This window comes from Orcinus orca, chromosome 1 (assembly GCF_937001465.1).
Source record: "Orcinus orca chromosome 1, mOrcOrc1.1, whole genome shotgun sequence".
Classification (NCBI taxonomy): domain Eukaryota; kingdom Metazoa; phylum Chordata; class Mammalia; order Artiodactyla; family Delphinidae; genus Orcinus; species Orcinus orca.
In genome coordinates, this window is record NC_064559.1 from 115024439 (window position 1) to 115047047 (window position 22609).

A 22609-nucleotide genomic window follows, 5' to 3' on the forward strand; every position below is an offset into this window, starting at 1 on the left:
CTCCTTGCCTGCTCAGCTACGAGTTAAACCTGGGTACAAAAGAAAGACTATTTCAAAGCCCAAGTCAGTAACCTGAGGCCTGAGTCAAGTTACTAAGCCATAGATGTTCAGAGTTGGAAAGCTGCTGCCCAGTCATATAGTCTAGGAGATTTCAAACTGTTCTGGGCCTTTCTGCAGGACAACATGGCCAGTCCTCTCCAGTTGTCTGTCTGCAGTGATTCCCAGTCTCCTGCTCCTCCATTGCAATGGATGTCAGCACAGCTGGTTGGTCAGCAACGGCTCTCACCTGCACAAGAGGATATGCGTACCATTCACCTGGGGAACCAGGCACCCCGGGATGGGGCAGAGCCAAACCACCTGCCGTTAAGGCAATAGTGGGCTTGGTCATCCATGATGACCATGAGACCTCCTGAATGTCTAAAGTAAGATCAACTGTGGATGTGGAGAGGGAGGGAGCTTTACTAACGACTGAGATTGGGTTTCTTAGCAGTGAGTGGGGGACATAAAATCAGATTTATTCTGATTTAGAAAATTAAAACAGGCTGATGATTTTGTGGTGGAGTCAACATTTATGCCCACTCTACATGAAAAGAAAGCCCTTAGCTCAGACTGTTCTCAATAAATAGTAACCAAATTATTACTGTTATATTTTTTAAACTATGGGAAGCCCACCAAAAGGACAGAACCAGCCTAATCAATAAGGAAACAAGGCAGAAGGTCCAAAGGACATAAGAATGGATCAATCCAAATATGTGAAGATGATCTCCCCCAGTCCCCTGTGTTCCACTCTGCCCACTCTCCGCCCACTCCCAGCCTGTCCTGGACTCTGTTATCTTCCTAGGGAGCCAAGGCTTCTCTTGACAGCTTGAAAGAGAGGGTAGGAGCCCTGGCTGCAGGATTTGCTGGTAAAGTCATCCATGTCAATGGACCAGATCATGGCCCCTCCCAGGTTTAGATTCTTTAGGAACTGAACCTGAGGGTGACACAGAAGGGCATACAGAGGTTAGAAGAGACTGTTAAGGGCCCAAGACCCAAGTCAGGTTCAGATGAGGGTTTGAGCTTAGAGTGCAGAAGTAGACTTATAGCCTATGGAGTCATGGATTCCCTGAAGGGAAAGGTCACTTAGGGAGGCTTATAAAATGAAGAGAAGGCCACCCACTATTAACCACTTCTCATGGAATAACCACACCCTAGGTTCAGTGTTCTTGAAGGCTCTGAAACACTAGAGGCTCCGGTGTGAGGAGTGGGAACTTGGAAGCCACTAGCAAGATTTGAATTACAATTGGGTTGTCAATTACATTGATGCCTTTGTCCTGCTCTAAGCCTGGAAGGCAAACAAAGGTCTTAGCAAGATCTAAGAACTGGTAGGCTCAGAAATTTGGAGTCTCCTAGAGAGGTAATCCATAAGAAGGACGGAAGGGTTTGTCCTGAGATGATCAACTGGGTGGGTAACTACTCTATATAGACACCAATGTCTCCTTTGTTCCCTCTCCCTTCTCCTCCTACCTCCTCTCCACTCCTCGCTTCTCCCCTTATTCTTAATTCTTCCTTGCGTCCTTTCCACCTCTCCCACATGTACCATAGGTGCTCACAGGTGTGGCTTAGAGTCACTACTAGGTTTGAGCCACAGAGGCCACTGGATCCCATCCAAGAATGGAGCCCCAGAGGCTTCTTTCCTTCCACACAGACTACTAAGGCATTTGACCTCACACCCCATTCCCCACCCGCATGAGTGTTCTGCTGTCCCAGAGCCTCTTGCCTACCTACCTTGGTCTCCACGCTCTCCACATCATCATAGCTCACCCACTGGTTTCCCTTGACTGCATAGGGAACCTGATGATCCTGGAGCTTCGTGATCTTGACTCCTTTCAGGAAGTGGCAGATCTGGCAGGGGAAGGAGGAACAAGAGGGTCAGTAATGGGTTCTTCTTGAAATTTAGAAATAGAAGGGGCAGGTAAGACACTAGGGTCTTGGGGACAACAGAGTCTTCACTCCAGGGATCAATGAGAGAAATGACCAGATACAGCATACAGAATGGATGGTCCAAGGTGAACCTTTGGGAATTGTTTGTGCTAAGTCCTCATCAGGAGGAGCCACAAACAGCTAGAGGTCAGACAGTACTTGAGTTCCACATCAGACCTCAACACTGACCAGTAAATCTTCCCACGTCTTCATTTGAAAAATGGAAACTATTATAATTATGTCTCCTATACACCTATCTTACAATATTGTTGTTAGGATCAAATGAACTAACACTCGTTAGGAAAAAAACAACTTTGAAAACAGTAAAGTGCTTTATAAATATGTAGCATTACAATGACAATCACCATCATTGCCCCCACCTTGTAGATTATCCCTGCTTCAATCCCGCTGCTCTCCCTTTCCCCTTTCCCCTTCCCAATGTGCCTGTGTTGGGATCCCCACTTTTATCATCAGCTATTTTCTCTTTCTGTTAGCATAAGTAAGAGCTACTAAAAGAGATAAATCTTCAGTGGAAAAAAATGTATTTTAAGGTCATGTAGAAAACTCATTTTGGATCTTGCTTACATTTTTTAGATTATTTACACTCGCGTTTGCCTCAAAGAGGGTAGAAAATGGAAAGTTGAATATTTAAGCAAATACCAGTTTGTCAAAATTATAATGATCTAGCGTGGTAAACTGAACAATCAAATTAAATTTTCCATGAAATAGGGAACTGTGTATCCAGTGGTCCGTACTAAAATCCTACCAGCAGATTCTGAGCACTGACTTCTCTTATCCCTTATATTAAATGATTCAGTGAGGATTACCATGGTGACTCATGCCCCTTTCCCCCTGCCAACTGAACAAGGTGCCTCAATCATTCCCCTGTGTGAGAAGAGAGGAAAAATTGAACATTACACTCACTGAGTACCTCAGTGGATGCCAAGTCCCTCAGTAGGGGTTTATAGCTTGCTCACACCAGTGACAAGAGGCTAGACTAGGACTCCAAGGGGAAACCAAGATGTAGGATATTATTCTTTCCTTACCTGATCCAACTCCTTCCCATCCTTCAAGGGCCAGCATGTATCTCTCTTCACCTGTTACCCATCTTTGAACTGATGACCCTCCACATTGGCCACTTAATCACATCTCATTTTGCAATACCTACATAATTTTATTAACTATTATAGTTATCTTTGGGGTTTTTTAAAGTTTTTTCTTTTTTTTTGGCCACACTACACAGCTTGCAGGATCTTAGTTCCCCAACCAGGGATTGAACCTGGGCCCTTAGCAGTGACAGCATGGAGTCCTAACCACTGACCGCCAGGGAATTCCCCATAGTTATCCTGTTTTAAAACTCTTATTTAACTAGTTATATTATGAATGCACTCTACATTCTTTCCACCTTGACAGTAAGCCCTTTGAGACAAGGATGAAGAATTACTTATTTCTAGCTCTCACAGTACCCAGTCTTTGTGATATGGCAGGGTCCCAAGAGTTTCTGTTGGTTGAATTATTGTTTGATTCTTAGTGTTTCCTATACATTAAAAAAAAAAACTTTTTTTTTTTCCAGATTGAGGGGCAGAAAGAAATGATGGTCTAATCAGCCAAACACCTTTGACTGTTATCTCTGTGATGTTAAGTCTGTCTGACTTCTGGACAGAATCTGACACATTTGACCACTCCTCTCTTCTTGAAACACCCTCTTCTCTAAGGTCTTTGGCACAGAACAGTATGGGTTCTGCCTAGCTTCTGTTGATCTTGTCAGTTTCCTTAGTGGGCTCCTCTTCTGCCTATCTCTTAGGTGCAGGAGGTCCTTGAGTTTTGTCACTACAAATACCGTCTTTATGCTGATGATTTTAGAATCTATATCTCTAGCACAGAATGACCTCCTGTGATCCAAACCCGTACACCTAACCACTCACTTTTTATCTATATGTCCCACAGGCATTTGGATGTCCCACTTGCTCCTCAAACTCAGAATGACCAAAACTGATCTCATGATTGAGACCAATGCCCACTCTGCTCCTTCCTACCCCAACTCAGTAAAAATGGCATTACCATCCACATAGTTGCCCAAGTCAGAAACCTAGGACCGTCTCCCTTTTCAGTCTCCCATACCTGCTCCACCCATCCCCACTCCTCACTAGTTCCACCTCCTCTCCAGATGTCAGCTAACATCACTTCCTCCAGGAAGCATTCACCGACCCCCTCCCAAGTCAGAGGGAGGTGCTTCTCTTACATGCTCCAATAGTACTCCATACTTCCCTTCCCAGCATTCAGGATGTGATACTTTATTATTGTCAGATTGAAGCTGGAACTCCTACCCAGAGACAGGGGGCAGCTGAAGGCACAGGGTGGTTCCAGGTACCTCATAATAAGCCAGGAAGCCTGAAAACTTGGTGATGGGGCCAGCAGCTCCAGGACCAGGGGCAGGAGCCCCCAAGTGTTTTCTGCAGAGGCCAGTGTAGAGGAACGTCCATACATTGGGATGCCTATGACCACCTTCTCCACAGGCATCCCTTTGTTTATCCAGTATCCCACAGCATATTCCTAGAAAGAGAAGTAGACTGAGGCACAGTGTGTATGGGAAAGAAAGGTGTCAGACCTTTCTGAGCCACCAGCCCAAATTCACAGAAGTGACTCCTTGATTCCCTTTCTACATCAGTGGCTATGGAGGGTCCCACCAGAACCAGAGTGCTTATTCTAATGCACTTAATGCTTTTCAGCACTGAGACCAATTCAGCTTTTTCTAATCGTGAAAGAAAACTGAACAATGGGTCACGAAAGAAATCAGGCAAGTGACCTAGAAAACATGAACTCAAAGTTGTCGCCATCTTTCTTTCCCCTTTGAGTCAATTGCCTATGGAGTTTGTCTACACTATGGCTAGTTGTGTTACTGATGAAAGCGGACGTGGGGGGAGGTGGCCGTCAGACCCTAGTCTGTGGAGCCTCACAATGACATCAGACCCAAGAGGCTAGTTAAGAGGTCAGAGGCTAGTTGGGGCCTTACTGCCCTCCAGAACAGAATAAGGGGTTAGAGAAGATGAGGATATGTCTCCTTACCCTTAAAGATAATCAATGGAGAGGAAAGAATGAAGGGAACTTGATATGACACAATCATATGGAGTTCTAGAAAACCCCAGACTAGAAATCAGAATACCCAGCTTTGGACTGACCCATTTTTTAATTTTAAACATGAAGACCTGGAAATATGCAACCTAGACAACATTTTCTCTCACCCAATTTTAAGAATACACATCTCTATATATGTACCACAACAATAAAATTGTTTGGTTAATGACATTTTTCCCTTGCATTTTTCATTTGCCACCACTTTTCAGGACCTTCACATCAGCATGACCTTGAACAGCCAATTAATTTGCCAGGCTTCCATTTCATCATCTGTGGAGTGAGAGTAATGCTTCCTGACCAGCCAACCTCAGAGGATTATGTTGAAGATCAAATTAATGGGGAATGTGGACAGACACAGCAGAGTACCAAGTCCTGTACATCCATGTGGGCACTAGGAAATATATCAAAGATGGAGAATTAAGAGAAGATTGGGGTGGCTGACACCTTGGGCCAGAGACAAAGCTTAGGGTGCTTCAAATATGAGGTCCTCTGACATTTTCCTGGTGACATTTTACTGTGCCTGGTCAAAGCATTTTCCCTGTTTTCACCAGCTTCCAGGGTTACCTGAGTCCCTCTGGCAACACATCCCCTCCTCAGTTCAAGACAGAAATAACTCTGGACAAGCTGCACTGTCCTCCGCTTGCCCCACAGCCAGTGTCCCACCACCCTTCCTCCTTATAACTCTCCACATTGTAGTAAGAGCTTGTCCCTCTGTCCAGCTGCTACTTTCTCAGAGGGCTATTATGGCCAGTGATGAGGGGCTTTTCCCAAGACCCATGGAAGTCAAAGGAAAGGAGGTTGATGAAATCCAGTTCTCTAGATTGCCAAAAGCAAAGGAAAAGATTCTGTGATGAGCAGAGGTGGGAGCAACTACTGTTGACCCTTGAAACATTGTGGGTTTGAATTGCACAGTCCACTTATACAAGGGTATTTTTCAACAGTAAATACTTCAGTACTACATGATCTGTGGTTGGCTGAATCCACAGATGCGGAGGAAACATGGATACAAGGGGCTAACTATAAATTACATGTGGGTTAACCCTCGCTTTGTTCAAGGGTCAACTGTATACATATTTGTTTAGGGCTTTGGATGCTGTTAGAAGGATTGAAATTAGCCATAGAGGAAAAGTTCCTGCCCAGATGATGTGGTTAGGATAGTGACCTTCATGCTCTCCCTCTTCCCTTCATCCCTCAGACATACTGGCATGCATCACTTGCATGGGCCAGGCTGGAGGCAGAGAGATGGAGGGGGTGCTCCAATGCACTTACTTTACCAATTCCTTGATCTGATAGCTGTTGTCAATCATATGCCTCCCTGCGGAAACTCCTGCAGTCAAGAGAAGCCTTTCTTTGGTGGACTTTACAAAGTCCTACTGAAAGGCTTCTGCTAACTCCTATGAGAACAAACAAACAAAAAAAACCATAAGAGGTCAATTTTCCCTCCCAGAGGAAAGTGCTAAAGTTCTTGCTTGATAGGACATTTCTACCTGGAAACAGCATTAGATGGAAAGATCAAATCTTTTCTCCCCATTCCCACATGGGGATGCCTCCTGCCTTGTGGTCAGGAAATCTACACATTAGGTAGGAGGACAACCAGTCACATTGTACCCAGGAAAAACTGAGTTTCCTCTGAATGGATTCTCTAATCTACCTGATAGAACATCTGTGAGACTCTTTCAGTGCTCAGGAGATTCTATGGCCCCACAATCTTTTATGTGGGTGTTGCTTTGTTTCAGTGTTGTTTATTGTATAAGGAGGCTCTGTTCTCTGATGTTGTCCTTGCCCTAAACTAGGACCAAGGGCTTTTCCTTCATCAGTGGGGGCTTCTGGAAGAAAGGGACTGGCTTCAAGCCAGAGCCAATCTCTTCCTTTTTTTCTCCTGGTGTGGCCATGGGTTCCACTTGTTAAGGTACTAAGGGTACCACAGAGTTTACCTTATATGAATCAGCACAGTGAAACAAGTGCTGTCTTTCAGATCTGGGTAAATCCAGCTATGTCCAGCCCATCAAAGTTATGGTTCCTCAGAAACAGGATTACAGAGTTGATAAATTCCAAGCGTAATGTAGAAGAATCAACCATGCGGTGGAACCTGGGTAGAAGCAATACAGGTGTTTTTGGAAAGAGGAAGTAATTACCATTGCACAACATATTTTTCACAGAAATCCTGAAATAGTCTTCTGTTCCCCAATATTTTCTCACCACTTATCTATCCCAACCCCTGCCTCTTTTGGAACAAACGAGGAGAGGAAGGATTGTTGGGCCAGAAAATTGATTGGATTGGGCAGAGGACAATTGGGTTCTCTGCAGACCTTTCTGCAGGGTAATGGAGCTGCCTTTAACAAAGACGCTCCTTGACCAAATTTTAGCCAGACTCCTCTGAACCCTCTTCTCAACTAGACTTTGACCTTGGACTTCTGTGCCTATCTTTGCAGAGTGCAGTTTTAGCAAGAATCCTAAGTCATGGACTTGAGGACACGGGGAGGGGGAAGGGTAAGATGGGACAAAGTGAGAGAGTGGCATGGACATATATACACTACCAAATGTAAAATAGCTAGCTACTGGGAAGCAGCCGCATAGCACAGGGAGATCAGCTCCGTGCTTTGTGACCACCTGGTGGTGGGGGATAGGGATGGTGGGAGGGAGACACAAGAGGGAGGGTATATGGGGATATGTGTATACGTACAACTGGTTCACTTTGTTATACAGCAGAAACTAACACAACAATATAAAGCAATTATACTCCAATAAAGATGTTTAAAAAGAGAATCCTAAGTCAGTTTAATGAGACTGCCCCACCCTTGATATCAGATCTTCTTCAATATCTGATCAAATTCCTCCTCCCCTACCATCCCCCAGGTGATATCTGTTCACCCTGGGCTGCCTTCAGCAAGAGTTCTGTTGAGTCAGTTTAGCAAGAATCTCCCTACCTCTAATGTTCCCTCTTTTTCCATCTACCAACCCGCACCTGCAACCTGTTCCTTGGCTATACCTCCCCACTTGCCCCTGCTGTATCCAGAATTGAGCCCAGTACTATACTGAGGTCTCCTTTCCCCTCTTATAATATTTCCTGAATAAAAGCTATTTTTACCTCTTTAATTACTGTCCAGCTCTGGTTTTCTTTAACATCTTACACCCTTGAGAAAGCAGTTTGCAGTGTGGTGGGCTTAGGACTGGGAAATCTGGGTTCAAGTCCCAGGTCACAGTAATTTCTAGTGACCTTTTGTTCACTAACCAGCTCTCTGGCTTCAGTCTGGCCATCTCTAAATTGGGATTGAAGATACTGATCCTGCCTCATCTATCTCAAAGTGATCACATTTTGGCAAGCTTAATGAAAGCAGAGCTGGACTTCACATTCCCCAAACAATAAACCCAGGCACGAATTAGCAACCCAGATCTCCCCAGTCCCAGGGCTTCTGGTGAAAAGCCAGGAGGACCCTGAAAGCAGCAGCCCCTCAAGAGCTTTTATCTGAACTAGAATTCTTAAGCCAGGAAGTTGATTCTTAGCTGCCCACACAGAGGGCACCAACAGTATTTAAAATGCAAAGCTATAGACAAGATACTGGTATTTTCCAGAGGACATATCCTTTGACTTTATCACTTCCCACCTCTCACAACACTTCCCATCCCCAGACAGATTTAGAGTCTTGAATTCATTTGTTTCAATCAATATTAAATTAAGTTGTTTGTAAATTTTGGAGATTAATCCTTTGTCAGTTGCTTCATTTACAAATATTTTCTCCCATTCTGAGGGTTGTCTTTTGGTCTTGTTTATGGTTTCCTTTGCTGTGCAAAAGCTTTTAAGTTTCATTAGGTCCCATTTGTTTATTTTTGTTTTTATTTCCATTTCTCAAGGAGCTCAATAACAAAAAAACAAACAAACAACCCAATCCAAAAATGGGCAGAAGACCTAAATAGACATTTCTCCAAAGAAGATATACAGATTGCCAACAAACACATGAAAGAATGCTCAACATCATTAATAATTAGAGAAATGCAAATCAAAACTACAATGAGATATCATCTCACACAGGTCGGAATGGCCATCATCAAAAAATCTAGAAACAATAAATGCTGGAGAGGGTGTGGAGAAAAGGGAACACTCTTGCACTGCTGGTGGGAATGTAAATTGATACAGCCAGTATGGAGAACAGTATGGAGGTTCCTTAAAAAACTACAAATAGAACTACCATATGACCCAGCAATCCCACTATTGGGCATATACCCTGAGAAAACCATCATTCAAAAAGAGTCATGGGGCTTCTCTGGTGACGCAGTGGTTGAGAGTCCGCCTGCTGATGCAGGGGACACGGGTTCGTGCCTGGGTCCGGGAAGATCCTACATGCCGCGGAGCAGCTAGGCCCGTGAGCCGTGGCCGCTGAGCCTGTGCGTCCGGAACCTGTGGTCTGCAACGGAAGAGGCCACAACAGTGAGAGGCCCGCGTACCGCAAAAAAAATAAAATAAAATAATTCATGTACCAAAATGTTCATTGCAGCTCTATTTACAATAGCCAGGAGATGGAAGCAACCTAAGTGTCCATCATCGGATGAATGGATAAAGAAGATGTGGCACATATATACAATGGAATATTACTCAGCCATAAAAAGAAATGAAATTGAGTTATTTGTAGTGAGGTGGATGGACCTAGAGTCTGTCATACAGAGTGAAGTAAGTCAGAAAGAGAAAAACAAATACCGTATGCTAACACATATATATGGAATTTAAGAAAAAAATAATGTCATGAAGAACCTAGGGGTAAGACAGGAATAAAGACACAGACCTACTAGAGTATGGACTTGAGGTTATGGGGAGGGGGAAGGGTCAGTTGTGACAAAGTGAGAGAGAGGCATGGACATATATACACTACCAAACGTAAAATAGATAGCTAGTGGGAAGCAGCCGCATAGCACAGGGAGATCAGCTCGTGCTTTGTGACCGCCTGGAGGGGTGGGATAGGGAGGGTGGGAGGGAGGGAGACGCAAGAGGGAAGAGATGGGAACATATGTATATGTATAACTGATTCACTTTGTTATAAAGCAGAAACTAGCTCACCATTGTAAAGCAATTATACTACAATAAAGATGTTAAAAAAAAAAAAGAAAAAAAAATTAAATTGAGGATTTGGTTCCTGCATGTATCTCAGCAGCACAGTGGAGGAGATAGCAAAACTTGGACTATTATCTGAAAAACATGGTAGAAGTAGGTTTGTAACTTTATTCTTATATTTCAGAAGTGCTCACAGTGATTAGAAGAAAAGCAAGGATACCTCTTTTAGGGAGCAGTTGCATCTGATGTTCTGGGCAGAAACCTCCAATTTTAGGAAAGACAAATATTCTTTAGAAATTTAGAAGCAAGTCTGTGCATTACATATTTTTAAGTATTGCTGCATAGCACCTGGCACAAAGCCTGGCATTTACCTAATAATAATGACAACGTTAATATACAACAATAATTATTGCAACCATTAGGTCCTTTTTGCACATCAGCACTACCTAAACAGTTTGCTTGCATTGCCTGCCTTCACAACTTCATCCTTAGGTTGAATCTGTTATTTGCCTCATTGTGTAGTTTTTTTTTTTTAATTGAAGCATAGAGACATTAAAAAAATTGCCTAAAGGAAAGAAAAAAGAAAAAAAGAAATTGCCTGAAGTTAAACAACTTGCATGCCGCTTGCATATAGCTAAAGAGAAAGCCAAACCAAATTTGTTTATCTCCAAAGTCCTACTTTTAACCGCTAAACTAATATACAATAAGTACTCAATAAATTATTGAATAAATGAATGCATGCATGTAAGAATGAATGAATGAAGATATTTTTAATTGAATCAAAGATAAGCAGGTATTAGGAATGAGAGAGAATTTGGGAATCAGATGGATAATTGCCATGAAAACCCATTAATAATTAAAAGGAGTTCATGGTGAGGTTAATGCAGAACCAGATAAGTTAGGTAGGTTGATCTTTTTTCTTTATGTGTGTAGAAATTGCTTTACTAATTATTCTACAAGTTTTGAGCTGGTAGAGACTTTAGAAATTAATTAGGTCAGCCCTCTTATTTCATAGATGAAAATATTCAGAATAAAAAAAGGAGAAGAAAAAGTTGACACTTACTGGTCGATAACTAAGTCAGGCACGTGACATACGTTACCTCATTCGAAGTCTTTGCACGCACCTTATGAAGTAGATGTTGTGATGTACATCTTACAGATGGGTAAACTGAGCTCAGAGAGGTGAGTTAACTTTCCCTAGGTCACTCATCTACATAGGTCTTCTAATGCTACTTCTTTCCTCTGCTTACTCCAGCTGTAAAGAGTACTGACCTGCTACACGAGAAAGATGTCTTACCGGACTTCTCGTGAAAGCGGAAAGCCTCTGCTGACTGAGATTAAGATCTCTGGACTTTTTAAAATGTTGGCACTTTAAAAAAAAATTAAAGCAGAAGAAATTCAAAATTAGATTAACTGCATTTAAAAATTGCAAAAAAAGGTGCCTTTCTTCCTTACATATTTGTATTTATTTAGCTTGATGCAAATGGAGTATCATTTTCCTGTGAATAGGAATTATAATTTATAATATATGTCTCATATTAATAACTATTTTGTTTTTAAGCAAAACAGACCTGATTGCCCCTATGCTGTTTTGCACTTCCAGGCCATCCAGCTGTACAACCATGACCCAGGAAATTGAGGTCCCCTGATGGCTGCTAAGGACTTGGTTTTATGTGGAAGTCACCTACATGACCCGCCCCCATGGTACAAAGTCAAACCTTCAAAACCCTTAAAAAAATTGCATCTCCCCATAGTCCATTAGGTGAAAAACCTTCATGTAAATAATTGAAAGTTTACCAAATACTGCTTCCAGTTCAATTTCTCCCACGACTTAAGTATCTGAGCTTGTGTTAAGCTCCTGCAGAGTTCCTTCCAAGACACAAGCAAACATAGTGCTATGCCTCAACTTGTGACAAAATTCAGATCAGTTTTGCCATCTAAGCCAAGGGAGGACCTTTCTAAAGCCTAATTCAATGTCTCTTTTCAAGAGGAGGAAAAGCAGTGATGATTAGAGATTACACGGCAGAATAAACAAAAAATAGAGATATTGTGGTCTTACCCTTTGGAACCAAACAGATACCTTCCAACGGACAAGAGAATTTTCAGTTTGGGATTCCTGGAGTAGAAGAATAAGCTGATTATTTCTTTACTGGCTGCCAGGGAAAACTTTGCCTAAAGGGTTAGGACTAGATTATGGGTAAGTGGGCTCCAGCTGTTTACCAGCTAAGTTCAGTGAAGGGATGAGGCATGGGGGAGAGAACCAGGAAGCATCAGGATTATACCCAAGGAAAAACACTTGAATAAACACACAAATGAATGAATGGAGCTAGAAGGCCTTAGGCCCAGTTTAGAACTATCTTCTCTCCCCCAAAACCCACCCTGGATGCTCCCCACTCCTATCCTACTGACTTGGTTTTGAGACTGCTGATGGTCTGGGAAAGCATCGCATCATTCTTGTCCTTGATGATGACCTTGTTGTTACTGATGCTGGTGAATGAGTAGATGAGGTGAGAACATAGGAAGGGGTCAGTGCTCTCAAGGGTGAACTTTCCTGGTTCCTGCCTGTCCCGTGACCAGTTGGTAAAGTAGCAAACCAGTTTGTAGGCAGATCCTGGAGTAGAGGGAAGAGAGCCAATGGGGAACCTAGTGCGATGGCCTCAGAGCCCAGAATGCCACAAGTTTCTCCCCCCAAAACCATGGCCTCCTTTGCTTATTCAGCCAGAGCCTCTGAGGGTCATTCAACCTGGGCCCTCAGTGCTGGCTCTTGAGCATCCAGACCCCAGTTAAGAGATACAATGAGAGACAGAGATATTATCCATATGGAACTCATCCCCAGAGCACTGAGATTCGATGTGGATGGATGGATGAATGACACAGAAATATCAGTGGATAAAAAAAAAGATGATACACACAACACTGAAGTGGGTGAGAGAGAGAGAGACAGAGAGACAGAGAGAGAGGCTCAAAAGATAGAAGCAGAGCCATGCATGCACAAAGAGACACACAGGACAAAACCTCAGAGTCATCAATATGTTAGTGTCAGAACCTGGCAGAGTCATCAAGAGAAACAAAATGAAGCAGAGATATAAACCAAACATCAGAAGGGACACAGCCCAGGGGACCCAGGCAGTGGTAACTCATTGACTACTTGACTTCCTGAAGCAACAAGACCACTAAAACTGTAAGAGGTGGGTGAGAAGGAAATCTGCTAAGCCGCAGCTGGTTCTCTGTCTCAGACTGTGGCAGTGAGTGTGCGGGTGTGCCTACATGCAAAATATAGCTACACTTCCTCTGGACACTGCAGGCATAGCTACTGAGGTCTTTTTATAGGGCCTTGAGGTCCCCAGCTCCTGGGTGCCTTGTGGAGTCTACAGCCCTACAGAGAAACATTTTCCAGACTGGGAATTCATTTGCTCATTCATTTATCCAATAGAAATTAATTGAACCACCTGCTCTGTGCCAAGTGTTGTCCTGGATATTGGGAAAGCTAAAATGAGGTTGATGCTGTCCCTGTACTCAGGGAGCTCACAGCCTTGTCTGGAATTGAATATGGTTAAGGTGACCAAATAGTTTATCATCCAATGGGACAGTTTGGAGGGTGAAAAGGAGCATTATTAATAATTTCCCTGGGGCACCAGCTTGAACCAGAACTCTCCTGGGTGAATTGAAATGAATAGTCACCGTGTGTACACACAACTAACTCTTAAAACAAGGCAAGGTGAATTGAGGAGTGTGAGCTGCCTCTGGAAGTGCGCTAAGCCTTCATGACTGAGGTCATGTCCAGCCTCTTCTCCATAGGACACCTCCCCTGGGACGACTGATGAGACCATTCTATCCTTAATTCACCCTCCTAAAGGGAAGGAAAGGGCAGGACCCTGATGCTGGAAACCTCACCCAAAAGGCAAGACTCCTTGAACTATGATCCCCACCCTGGGGACATTGTCTAGACTTACCCACACTAGGACATTTGGGGGGTCTGAAAATGGAGAAAAGGGCAGTTAAAAATGAGATAAAACTTTGGATGACAGCTGTTGGGGCTTGTGCCTTCTCCACAGACTCTGGGGCTGGGAAACTGGATTCAAGGGTTCTGTTCTCCTGATTCACATGACTCTTAGGGAACTGGCCCTCCACACACCTGCTAAGTGGGTAGGAGAATTCTGGTTGCCACATCTGCTGTTAAGTCAGGCTCCAGGCCCTTCTTCAAAGTGCCAGCTTCCTGTGGGCTGCTCCCCCAAGGGCTCAGAGCGGAGACCTTCAACAGGGAACTTAAAATGCTCTTGCGGGCTTCCCTGGTGGCGCAGTGGTTGGGAGTCTGCCTGTCGATGCGGGGGACACGGGTTCGTGCCCCGGTCTGGGGGGATCCCACATGCCGCGGAGCGGCTGCGCCCGTGAGCCATGGCCTCTGAGCCTGCGCAAAAAAAAAAAAAAGTCAACGGATCCAAAAAAAAAAAAAAATTGCTCTTGCCATTTCCAAGTGGGCAGGCGTGGCTTGAGACCATAGGCAGGAAGAAAGAGGGAAAGACACGATGAAATGGCTCCTTTTCCTCCATAAGACATAATCCATCTCGGCCCAGCAAACTTCCCTTCTTCACCCATAGCCCTATTTATTTAGTGTCACCCTCACCTTCATCCAAATTCCCAGCCACCATGAAAGCCAGAGTTTTGGATCAGAACTTTAGAGTTGAAAGGGGGATTTTAGAAAACATTTACCCCAACAGATCATTCTGAAGACAAGAAGTGGTGAGGCTCCCTAAAGTTTTAACACGTGCAGAAAGCAGAGCCCATGAAACATGGGACTCCCAAGACAGTGCTCGTATATCACAATCTGGATAAGAGGCGGCTCTGTGAAAATGCAGACTGAAAACACTCCTGATGGTCTGAAGGGCTCTGGCCATGGCTGCTCCCTTGCCCATCTAGGAAAGATCAGATGGTCCCCTAGGGCAGTTGCCTTGACTCGATAGGTTTTGATAAGGAGGTGAACAGAGAGACTGGTGTCCCAGGAGGAGAAGACGACCGCTTCTTCCATAGGTCTATGTTACCTATGTTACCCCTTCTCTCCTCATTATCTTCCTGCTGAATTATCAGCCCAGAGCTCACCTGCCCAGCGAGACAGACTTCTGGTCCATGGTGATTTCTCCCATATCCCTGGTCAGCTTCCCTGGGATGCCTCTGGGCCTTTTATGCCCTAGAGGTTTCAACAGCCTCTCTTATGGGAAGGAAGCAGGAAGAAGTCCAGGAGATTCCGGGGACTTCCCTTGGCAAATCTGCCTTGTGAAACTTCCTGGCAATGAGACCCAGATTTGTGCAATGCCAAGTGTCAAAAAAAAAGCTGCAGTGGAGACAACCACTGAGAGATCCTTTTCCTCCAGTCTCACCCTGAAGGGATCTGGTCCCTGAGAAGGGAAGGAGATGGTACTTTGGGTTGCCTCTTCATACTGCTTTCTGGCTCCCAAATCCCCTTTCTCCACCATCCAGGATCTGTCTCCTTCTTCTTTCCCTCACCTCCCTCCATATTCACATCACTTGTGGCCTGCATATTCTTGATCATCTAATCAGACAGTGCTACCATCCCAGGTGGTCCTACCCTACAGCTCTTCTTTACCTGATAACATCCAATGACGCCTTCTCTATGGAACCTTTTTTGCTTCTCCCTGAGCCCAGGGTAGCTGGCTCCTCTGCTCACAGAGCATTGTATTTCTTCTCATGTCTCCACACTGTACTGTAGTGCACTGGTGTACATGTCTATCTCCCCAACTTGACTGTGTAGTTCTTAAGTACAAGAACTGAGTGAAACAAGAAAAACAAAAACCTCAACAAATATTTATTGAAGATCCTCCATTAATTAGAATTGAATTGTACCCCAGATTCTAAGGTGCAGACAGATTCTCAAGGCCCTACACGATCTGCTCCCTGACTGCCTCTCCAGTCTCCTGGCTTTCTCTGTGGGTGTGTCTCTGTCTCTCACTTTTCCTGACTCTGTTCTCTTGCTCTGTGTTATTCCCAGGATACTTCTCTCCGGCCTTGAGCCTGCTGTTTCTCATATATCAGATGTGGGCCACACGCAGAAAAGAAAACTGGCCTGGATCCATCTTAAATTCTGCCCAAGGAAGAGCAATACGACCCCAACAGAGAAAGTCTGCTGTTTGGAGGGACATACTTGAAAAGCAGGGACAGATGGGAACTAGTGGCTGGAGGAAAATGCACAAATTCTCTCAGGAGGGAAAAACATCAGCTTGAAACATCTGCCAAGCCCTGGAGGCATGACGCCCTCTTAAGCCCACACCAGTTAAGTGACAACTATCCTATTCCTCTTGCCACTCTTCTCCCTCCCCTGGCTTTGACTAAAGCTGGTTCAGAAATCAAAATAGCAAGATGGAAAATCAGGGGGCGGAAGAGTAAAGCAAGAAAAGAGAAAAGGAAGGTGGTTTCAAGCAGCATCCCATAGCAGGCTGAGCTGGGGAAGAGGATCCGATTTAACATTCAGTCAAGTTTGGAGTCTTGGTTATCGTCTGGGACTGGTTAGTAAACTGAATTGTGTTTGTAACTTATATTGACTGTAGAACTTTTATTACCTGCAAGTCAGAAGAAAAATCCAGGAAGAGGGTAGAACCATCTCCACTGAGCAGCAAACTTAAAGGGACCAGAGCCAAAAGTAAAGTTGCTTTGATGATTCTAACCGGTACGTCCTGCTACTTCACTGTACCAGCCATACTTGTTCACCTTTTAAGAAATCTAGTTTTATGTCTAAATAGGAGCATAAAATATTCATTTTCTTTACATTTTTCCCACTTAATATACCTAGATATCCTTCCAAATCAGTCTCTGTCTAACTCAGTCTTTTTACTGGCTTCATTGCATTCCATTGTATGGCTATACCTTCATTTACTTAATCACTTCCTATTGATAAATATTTAGCTTATCTCTAGATACTTTTGTTATTTAAAACAAAGCTAAAATGAACATCCATGAAAATATCTATTCTTTATATGTGTAGGAGTCTATCTCTAGGAGAAATCCCTAGCAGTAGAATTGATAGGTCAAAGGGTATTTGAATTTTTAAATTTTGAGAGTTATTGTAAAACTGCCTTCCGAAGACTTTGCACATCTTTCAACTTTGTTATCTCTGCCAATTTCATAGGTGACAGATGTTACCTCATTGTTTTAATTTGCACTCTTTTAAATGAGTGTTATTGTTTACATTTATGAATCATTTGCATTTCATTGTCAGAGCACTGCCTACATTTTTTTTTGTCTACTTTTCTATTGGATTTTCCTTTTCATTTGAAAGAACTCTATACCATAAATAAATTAGCCCTGACTTTATATATAAAGTGTGTTAGAGCTTTGTCAAATATGTTGCAAATATATTTTCTTAGATTTTTTTGGTTTTAATTTTGTTTGTGGTGCTTTTGCCCACAATGTTTTTAATTTATATGTAGTTAAAATCAATCTTTTTTTTTTTTTATGAGTGCTGGCTTTGGTATCTTGCTTAAGCAAATGGGCCTTTTAAACCCAAGATTATATTTTTTTAAAATTACTTATGTTTTCTTCTAACACTTTGTCATTTATTTTTTACATTTTGATCTTTGACCTATACGGAGTTAATTTTTTCTTTAATGCCTGTGGATGGAGTTTTTTCCCAAATAGTTAGCTACATGTTTTAATATTATTTATTAAAAATTCATCTTTTCTTAACTGCTTTGAAATGCCACTTTCAGGTAGCAAATTTACTAGGTAAGTTTCTTTATTCTCTGCCCCTATATTCTGTTCATTGATGAATCTGTGCAGTTTAACATTGTAGCACATCTCATATACACTTTGGTTTCTGCTTTGTCAAATATATAACATTATATTATGCCACATGCATTTCTTGAGAACATTTTCTTTTGCATGGGTCCACATCTAAAGGGACCCTCTCAGATGAGTTAGATGTGAAATATAGCCCCAAGATAGTAAAATAAAACAAAATGTGAATTAGAGTCATTTTTTATGGTTACCAAATCATAGAATATTAAAGCTAACATTCATCATGCCATGTTATAGAGGGGAAAGGTGTACACCAAAAGCAATAGTTTTAATTTTGGAGGAGTTAATATTGAGTTGACCTTTAAGATACTAATTGACCAATAGGTTGAATGAGTTCTTGAAGCCATCCCTGGATGAAGAGAGGGGGTCAGGATGGAGAAGGATATGACTTGGATCCTGATAACGGGACAGGATGGAGAAGGATGCTTGGCTTTCCCTTTGGTGCAATCAAAGAATCCAGAGGCCTTGTAATTTCCATGTTTTCCTTAATGATCACGCAGCACTTTTGTGATCAGGAAGAAAACGCAATAATTGTCACTTTTTAAAGTGCTTGGATGTGCCCTGGAACAAGATAACACTTTTAAAAATGTATCTGTGAATTAGAGAAGAACTTGGGCTTGGTCATGTTTTTCTGTTGTATTTTATTTCATTTTTACATATAAAAAGCTGTGCATAATTAATATATACAACTTGATGAGTTTGGAGATAAGTATACACCCATGAAATCATCACCACAATCAATGCCTTAAACCTATCCATCATCTCCAAAAGTTTCCTCCAGCCCTATTATTATTATTATATTGTGATAAGAACACTTAACATAAGATTTATTCTCATAACAAATTAAGTCTACGATATTGTTAACTATATATACTGTACAATAAGTATCTAGGACATACTCATCTGTGTAATGAAAACTTTGTACACTTGACTAATACCTTCTTTTTTCCCCCCCTCCCCTCAGTCTCTGGCAACTACCATTCCAGTCTCTGTTTCTATGAGTTTGACTATTTTAGATTCATTTTATAAGTGGTATCATGCAGAATTTGTTCTTCTATGTCTGACTTACTTAACTTAGCATAATGTCCTCCAGGTTCATCCATGTTGTCACAAATGGTGAGGTTTCCCTTTTTTTAAGGCTGAATAATATTTCATTGTATGTATAGACCACATTTCTTTACCTATTTATCTGTTGATGAATGTCACTTCCTTGTCTCGGCTATTGTGAATAATATTCCAATGAATATGTAAGTTCAGGATCTTCAGATCTTGACTTCATTTCCTTTGGATATGTATCTAGAAGTGGAATTGTTGGATCATGTGGTAGTTCTATTTTTAATTTTTTGAGGAAACTCCACACTGTTTTCCATAGTGGCTGCATCAATTTGTATTCCCACCAACACTGTACAAGCACATCTTCATCAACATTTGTTATCTTCTGGGTTTTGTAATAAAAGCCATCTTAAGTGTGAGGTGAGGCATCGCCCTTGGTGCTGTGTAGGCTTGGGAGAGAGGTGGCACAGGTGAAATAAAACTGTCCCCCCTACCCTCTTCAATGTGTCTTTTTTTCATTTCTGTGTTCTACCCGGGTTCTGTAATCTCTCACCTGGATTCTGGAGCCCTTATGCAGGTATTTTCATCCACGAATGATTGTCACATCCATGTTTCTGTGGGGGGATGAGGGCTGAAACCTTCTATTCCACCATTTTGCTGACTCAGTCATATTTATTAACATTTACCATGGAACTTGATCTGTCAGGAGTTCATTCCTACCTACTCTGATTCTCCATGGCTCCAGAAGCCTACAGAACCTGAGTCGATATGAAAATCACTCAGCTCAGCCCACTGAGAGGGGGTCAAGAAAATGGTGTGGAAAGCTTTAGCTTTCTTCTGGTTTCTTCAGTGAGATTTACAAAAAACAGCAGAGAAAAATATTATTATTGTGTATAATATTAACATTATGCATACAAAGGAGTTCATTCTCCTTGCAAATTAAAATGAGGCTTTGGAAAGCATTTTTGTTTATTTGTTCATCTATTTGTTTAGGAGAAAGCAGTATGGAGATCTGAGGATTTATATAGAAAACCAGTGTGCTTGTTTTTTGGGTGAATACAGAGCTTCATAATTTTGAAACTAAGGTAGATCAATGGTTCCCAAGTAGTTGTCATTGGACGAGTGCTGAACTAGCTACAGTCAGAGATAGGTAGCCTGGGAAAAGAAAAATTTGAGTTTATTCTAAGATAATCACATTTGCTTAGTTAGAACTTGGTAAAGTAGGGGACTTGCTATAAAAATCAGAATTAGGTCTCAATAGTTTCAGTAGAAAAAGATCTATTAGGACCTTTTCAGTTGCTTATAATTAGTCCAATAAACTAGATTTGACTTATAGAAAATTTCTTATAGAAATTGTCTAGTACTTATAGAAGATTTTCTGACACAGGGCAACCGAGGTGTGAAAAATAACTAACCATGTCATCACTGGTTGTTGGTGCCTCCACGTTTCCCAGGCTAAAATCTATGCTCAACATAATGTCTGAATTTTAGCAATTAATTTTATTAGGGTCCTTGAGTTGTAGCCAGTCAGAAATGAAAGTGATTCCAAGGATTATCCTGTCCAGCAACTTTTACACTGAGCTTCGTGGAGTCTGGAGTTCCCTGGGTTCCAACCAAAGGCAGCCTTGTGGGAACAAATGGTTCCAGGCACCCATACCAGCTTCAATTAGAGTAGTTTCATTTTTATGTTTGTATACATGGAGCTTCTCTAAACTTACATTTGAAGAAAGTGTTCTGGAATTTTCAAAACAACAACAAAAATTTTGAAAACTACTTATCAATTTTAATTTCCTCATTTTAGAGAAGAGAAAATCATGGCCCAGAATTGTTTAATTACAGGTCCAAGATCCTACACCTAGTTAAAGACAGAACCTGAAATCAAACCCCCAACCTCTTAATTTCAATTTGGTATCTTTTTTTTGCTGTACGCGGGCCTCTCACTGTTGTGGCCTCTCCCATTGCGGAGCACAGGCTCCGGACGCGCAGGCTCAGCAGCCATGGCTCATGGACCTAGCTGCTCCGCAGCATGTGGGATCTTCCCAGACCGGGGCACGAACCCGTGTCCCCTGCATCGGCAGGTGGACTCTCAACCACTGCGCCACCAGGGAAGCCCCTAATTTGGTATCTTTGATATTTCCACAAGATCACATCACCTAATCTAGTTTATTTGACTAATAATTTATTCAGTTTGAACTGAGGTCTTCCCATCCTATGGTGAGTATTTCCTGCCTTGCTAGAAAAGGTAACCCTAGCATTCTGTGAGTATACCTGTGAATTGCACACTGGCTTGCATTTCTTTGCACATGTTCATCTCAGTATTTTAATCAGATGGCCAGGCTCATGGACAGTATCCTAAAGAAAGTAATTCAGGATTCATCTCTTCTTTCCTGCTATTATGCTTTATTATGTTGGTAGAAGAGATGTATCTTTTTTCTCCCTTTATTTTAATTCTGGAAAATAATAAATTTGCCCCCAAGACTAAAAGAGCAAACATATTTTGGTTTTCATTATCAAGGTCATGACATTTGTGTGCAAACCTTCTGCTTAAACAAGTCTCCTTCCAGGTCCAAGTTGTGGATTCTGTCCCAAGCAGGATCTTCTGCTCCATTGTCTATTTTGACTCAAAGCCTAAATTAGAGACATTCCTTACTAGATTCATGCTCTCACAAGAGACATCAGTATGTTCTAAACTCAAAGCTCCACTGTGGAAGAGAAGGAGAATATGAGTGGAAGGGTTGAGGCCTGAGCAGCGAGTAAGTTTTGCAGTCACTCACCATCCAACAAGTTCAGCAAACTTTATGCAAAGTCGACACTTTGCAATGAACTTCTAGAGGCCTATAGGGGATGCATGTGATCTGCCTCAAGGAACTTGTACTTATGAAGACAGATTTGTAAATACAGTTGACCCTTGAACAACACAGGTTTGAACTGTATGGGTCCACTTATATGCGAATTTTTTTCAATAAATACATACTACAGTGCTACGCAATCTGTGGTTGAATCTTCGGATGTAAAACCATGGATACAGAGGGCCAATTGTAAGGTTTTATGTAGATTTTTTACTGTGCAGAGGGCTGGCATCCCTGACCCCCAAGTTATTTAAGGGTCAACTGTACAGCTAAGTATAATACTATGGGAAATGAAGTACAGTAGTCCCTTCTCATCCATGGTTTTGTTTTCCCTGGTTTCATTTTCCATGGTTTCAGTTACCTGTGGTCAACCAGTGTCTGAAAATATTAAATGGAAAATTCCAGAAATAAACAACTCATAAGTTTAAAATTGAGAGCTGTTCTGAGTATCATGATAAAATCTTAGGCCATCCCTCTCCAGCCCACCTGGTGTGTGAATCATTACTTTGTTCAGCATATCTGTGTTGGATCCACTTCCACCCATTTAGTCACTTAGTACCCTTCTTGGATATCAGATCAACTGTCCTGGTATTTCAGGGCTTGTGTTCAAGTAACCCTTATTTTACTTAATAAGAGTCCCAAAGTGCAAGAGTAATGATGCTGGTGATTAGGATTTTATCTTACTGTGCCTAACTTATAAACTAAACTTTACAATAGGTATATCTGTATAGGAAAAAAACAAACAAACATAGTATATATA

The 22609-nt window shown here is 42.1% G+C and overlaps 1 protein-coding gene across 1 annotated transcript; it reads right to left on the reverse strand.

Annotated features, from left to right (window-relative positions):
• Positions 1 to 294: 294 nt before the first annotated feature.
• CHI3L2 (chitinase 3 like 2) lies at positions 295 to 15267 on the reverse strand. Its single transcript, XM_033437242.1, is given in 12 exon segments — positions 295 to 973; positions 1768 to 1884; positions 4334 to 4407; positions 4410 to 4515; positions 5787 to 5913; positions 6367 to 6491; positions 7037 to 7092; positions 7095 to 7186; positions 12201 to 12257; positions 12551 to 12797; positions 14095 to 14117; positions 15239 to 15267. Coding segments are annotated over 12 exon segments (1197 nt in total). The 3' UTR covers positions 295 to 829.
• Positions 15268 to 22609: the final 7342 nt, after the last annotated feature.